The sequence below is a fragment of the Fukomys damarensis genome, unplaced genomic scaffold, assembly GCF_012274545.1.
Source record: "Fukomys damarensis isolate Sample0158 unplaced genomic scaffold, DMR_v1.0_HiC HiC_scaffold_15, whole genome shotgun sequence".
Taxonomy (NCBI): Eukaryota; Metazoa; Chordata; class Mammalia; order Rodentia; family Bathyergidae; genus Fukomys; species Fukomys damarensis.
Window position 1 is genome coordinate 332,222 of NW_022900927.1, and position 4,848 is coordinate 337,069.

A 4,848-nucleotide genomic window follows, 5' to 3' on the forward strand; every position below is an offset into this window, starting at 1 on the left:
CAAAAAAAAAAAAAAAAAAAAAAAAAAAAAAAAAAAAAAAAACGAAAAGATCTGGGGAACCAAGTCTGACTGCAATGTTAGACTCCACGTGGTAGTGAGATGAGTTAGAGGAGAGTGAGAAAGAGGAACATAAGAAAGACATTTTTGTACTGCAGCCACTCAGCAGGTGATGGTTCCATTGACCAAGATGGAGAAGCCTAGAGAAAGAACATTGGGGTGGCTAAAAAGAGGGGTTCATCTCTGAACATGGGAATTTCAAAAACTCCCAGAAGACACCTAAGTAAAGACACAACACTAAGCTTGGGGGACTAAGGCTTTAGGGACTAGGCAAGACCCTGTCTCAGAATAAGAAAGGGCTGAGTGTATAGCTCAGTGTTGTGATCCTCCTGCTCCAACCTCTCAGTGTGTGGGAATTACAGACATGAGTCACCACTCCTGGCAATATCTTTACTTAGGTGTCTCAGAAGCCTGAGGCAGAAGGATGATGAGTTCAAGGCCAGCCTGGGGTACATAGGAAATTCAAAACCGGCTTATACTACAAAGTGAAACCCCATCTCAAAAACAAACAAGAACAACAAAAGTTTTAATCGTTGTACTTAAAATATAAAAAACTTCAAAAATTAATCCTTTTCATTTCTGCAGGTATAAAAAATTTCTCAAAATTGCTGCTTTGCTGAATATATGGTAGCTCTTTACTGGTAGATTGCTCTTTTTTCTTTAAAGTGCCATAAAAGGCTTCTTTTGAGGGGTCAAAGTCATCCATCTTTTTTTTTCATTTTCTTATTTTCCTTTTACGTATTTTCCAGTGCACAGCAGTGATAAAAAGTAAGGTATCTGGGGCTGGGGATTTAGCTCAGTGATTCCAGCGCCTGCCTCACAAGCACAAGGGCCTGAGTTCAATCCCTGGTACCAAAAAAAAAAAAAAGAATATAAAAAGTTAGGTAACTAAGTGATGCTTCTTGTTGCTATTCAGAATTAATTTGTTGTACTAGGTATTCTGCAGCTTGGCTTTTCCTAAACTAAAATTTATAAAGCCCCCAACTTTTACAATATACATGAGGTTTTGTTGGAATAAATTACCTTTAAAGTTGTTTTCAATCTTGTGAGTCAGTGATCCTACCAAATATGACTTCCTCTATGAATAGCACTGCTGGGCACTCTGCGGCCCCAGTGGGCCTTCAGTGCTCAGATTTCAGCTGCTGTTTATTAGGTGTCCCACACTACTATTTTCAAGCGATAGCATGAAAAGTTGGCTCTTCTGCAGGACTTCAGGTATAGGTCAGTAGTTAGAACACATAGTTAGCATGCATGAGGCCCTGAGCTCAATTCCTAACACCCCCTACTGCTTTCCCCCAAAAAGAAAATCAGTGGGGTTTGGGGGGTTTTGTTTTGGTTTTTGTTTTTCTGAGGCAGGGTCTTGCTCCATATTTCAGGCTAGCCTCAAACTCATGGTGATCCTCCTGCTTCACGGTGTCTCCTGAGTGCTAGGATTGCAGGCATGATCCACACACCTGGCCAAAAGAAAATGTTTTATGTGTAATGAAATACGGATTCTTATTTTCCTCCAGAACAAAAACATAAAAATCTTTCTTGTTTTTGCTGTATTGTTTTCTAGGCAAAGATGGTGAATATGAAGACCTCTTCAATTCCAGTTCCATCTCCACTTTGTTGGATACACAGGGCTTTAGTGATCTGGAAAAAAGTCCATCTACTTCTCCAGTAACGTCATCTCCTAGCTATGACCCGTTCAACACAAGTATTCCAGAAGAGGTCTGTATAGAATGCCAGTGTTTTCTTATTAAAGAGTCTTTGTCATTCACAGTTCAAACACCATTAATATGAGCACATGTTTTTTTTCTCAGTTTTCATTTGGTTTATTCTGGCAACTTTTGTGTCCTCCAGGTCTCTCTCTGGCTCACTTGCTTCCCCACTGCTTTTTAAAATGTGTATTGTCTCCCTGTCTTGATCAAATGCTTTGAGCACTGTGGAAATTCCTTACAAAATTCAGGAAAAACAAGCTAGGTGTGGTAGTGGTGTGTACCTATGGTCTCAGGTACTTGGGAGGCTTAGGCTGGCGGATCACTTGAGTTCAGGAGTTCAAGGCTAGCCTGAGGAACATCGCTAGGCTGTTTCAGGAAAAACGTAAATGTGAAGGTACATATCATCTTAAATACAAAATTATAATCTATTTAGTAAACTATAAGCAGAGGAAAATGAAATGGGGATAAAATGAGATTATATAAGTAAATATATTTTAATCATTTCTGATGGTGACTCCAAAGATGATTGAATAAAATTTCCCTTTGGCTTACTTAAACTGTAGGGCAATAAGCAGTCTTAAACTCATTTACATTGCATCAAACTGTCCAAGATAGGCATCCTTCCTGACACCTCAGAAGTCATATAGCATCCTTTCTGCTGTGGCCATAGTTTGACCCAGACTCAAGGAGGGAGATATTGACCGACCTCTTTGTTTTTGTTTTTTGTTTTGTCTTTTTGGTACCAGGAATCAAACTCAAGACCTTGCACTTGCCACTGAGCTAAATCCCTGGCCCCAACCCTACCTCTAAATAGACAAGTGACAGCACCACATTGTAAAAACTTGAGCAGTGGAATGTATTGGTACAACCAACCATATTTGGAAAAATTAGTCTGTGGCTCCATCAAATGCCTGCAACAGTTTACATCTCTGTCCCATGAAAAAATACAGTCAGCTCCACTCCAAACACCCCCAAATTTTACTCCAGTAAGGCACCAACCTTCCAGGAGCCAGTCATCCAGTTCAAATCAAGATGCGTGTGAAGCTGCTCAAGTGTAGTCTTTGGGGCAGTTTCTTGACTATCACTCCAGGCAATTTAAAGAGGTGGAAATTTACAGACACATTATCCATCCCCCATACCCAACACACCGTGCTAGCAAGACATTGTGTAACTGCTACAGGCTCTTCTGATAAAGAAGAGGGAAAATGGAAAGCTCTAAGGTGCCCCTAGTCTGTGATGTTCTTAAGTAAAGTTGGCTTCTGTTGCCAGTTCCTGTACAGGCCCTAGCAGCCTGGATCCTGTGTACTTCCCTTGAAGTCCTCTTTCCTTTGCCCTCAAGTATTTGCGGATGAGCATTTTCCTCAGCTTCATGCCTGTAAAAATGCCATAGAGGTTCAAAGCCACTTTTTCATTTTCTGTTACCTCTGCCCTTCTGTACTGGATTTGGTGTAACACTTTAAACATTTAAAATTTTATATGAATCCCTGTGTAATCTACTCCATTAGATAAGAGCACATCTACACATATCTTCACAGTAAGCCTTGGCCTTAGGTTGCTTGTAAGGCCACAGTCGCTTACTTTTAGTCTTTTTAAAAGTTCACGGGGCCAGGGATTCAGCTCAGTCGTTCACCACCTACCTCCCAAGCACAAGATCCTGAGTTCGATCCCTGGTACCCCAAAAAAAAAAAAAAAGTTCAGTATAACAGTACTACTCTCAGTCTTTCTCCTATCTAAACAAAGGGTTTAGACCATTGCACTTTGGAAGCTGTGGCAGTTTGAGGTCAGTTTGAGCTACAGAGTGAGTTCAAGGGCAGTCTCAAAGACCCAGAAACAAGGGGTTTCACAGCCATACTCTCAGCTTCACTGAGGCCTCAGGTTTCCTCATCCTGTGTTTGCTCTTTGCCCTAAAGCCTTGTCTTAGTTTCACTGTAAATTACTGGGGAGAGAGACTACAAATGCAATACACTTTTATTCAACTCAACAATTTGACTTTGGTCATCTCATCTTACCACATTTTGCTATAGCCTGTGAGAAGAGGCCAAGGGGCAGAGATCATCATTACTCTTTCTTATCTGTGGCTGATAATTACACAATGAGAATGTAGGATTCAAGTTGAATAAAAATGAATTTTATTTCCTTCACAAATGTCAGAGAGTACTAAAATATCAAACAAGATTAAGGAATCAAAAATACTTTAAAGGGGGAAATCTTGTACTGAAGGCAAAAACATTTGACAGCCAGTGAGTATGCTGCATTTACAGAAGCTGCTGTCACACTGTGACACACCAGATAGTCTCATATCCTTAAAAGACTTTTTGCTGTTCCAGTTTAATAATAAGTTTATAATTTGGAACAGATATGACTTGATGAGTAGTGAGGAAGTTCAGCCACATTTTTAAGGAAAAGCTAGAAGAATGATATGAAATAAAAATGAAGGCTTAAAGTTTGAAAAAGAAATTAAGAAAATGGGTCAGTCTTTTAGTGTAGTTACCCCCTGCCATGATTAGGAATCCAAAAATATGTGTGAACTTTAGGAAACCAGTATTATGACTCGGTTGTCCAGGATTAGTTGTAAGATTCAAACTGAGAAACCTAATGGTAAAATAACACGTATCCTATTTTATAATAGGATTTCACATTTCCTTTCCTTTCATATTTGATATCCTTTTGTTAGGGCAGGGGTGTCAGGCATTGAACCCACAGCTTTGACCATGCTAGGCAAGAAGTCTACCATTGAACTACATTCCCTTTATAAGCATTTATAGTATCCAAGGAAGAAATGACTACTCAGTATCTGAAACAAAAATCACAAAGCTAAATTCATGACTTACTTAACCAAGTAAGCTTTGTTAGCAAGCGCATTCTCCTTGAGTTGATAATACATAGTTTTTTGGACATTCAGAGCTCAGACAGGCAGGAATAGTAAGTTGAAATCACCAGTAGTTGTGTGGTTACTAAGTAGAGACGGCTGCTGATTGGTTGGCATATAGAAGTTAGTTCACTGAGCCTAGGCTGGTGGCTCACACCTGTAATCTCAGCACTCGTGGAAGCCGAGGCAGGAGAATCAAAAGTTGAAGCCCAGCCTGGG

The 4,848-nt window shown here is 39.9% G+C and overlaps 1 protein-coding gene across 7 annotated transcripts in view; it reads left to right on the forward strand.

Moving 5' to 3' along the window:
- The window catches only part of Ppfibp1 (PPFIA binding protein 1), a 112,247-nt gene that overhangs the window by 87,862 nt on the left and 19,537 nt on the right, over positions 1–4,848 (forward strand). For all 7 annotated transcript variants that reach the window (XM_033763518.1, XM_010628996.3, XM_010628994.3 and 4 more), the window contains one exon: positions 1,616–1,770. In XM_033763518.1, coding sequence (XP_033619409.1) covers positions 1,616–1,770 — 155 coding nt within the window. The remainder of the gene's footprint in view (positions 1–1,615; positions 1,771–4,848) is intronic.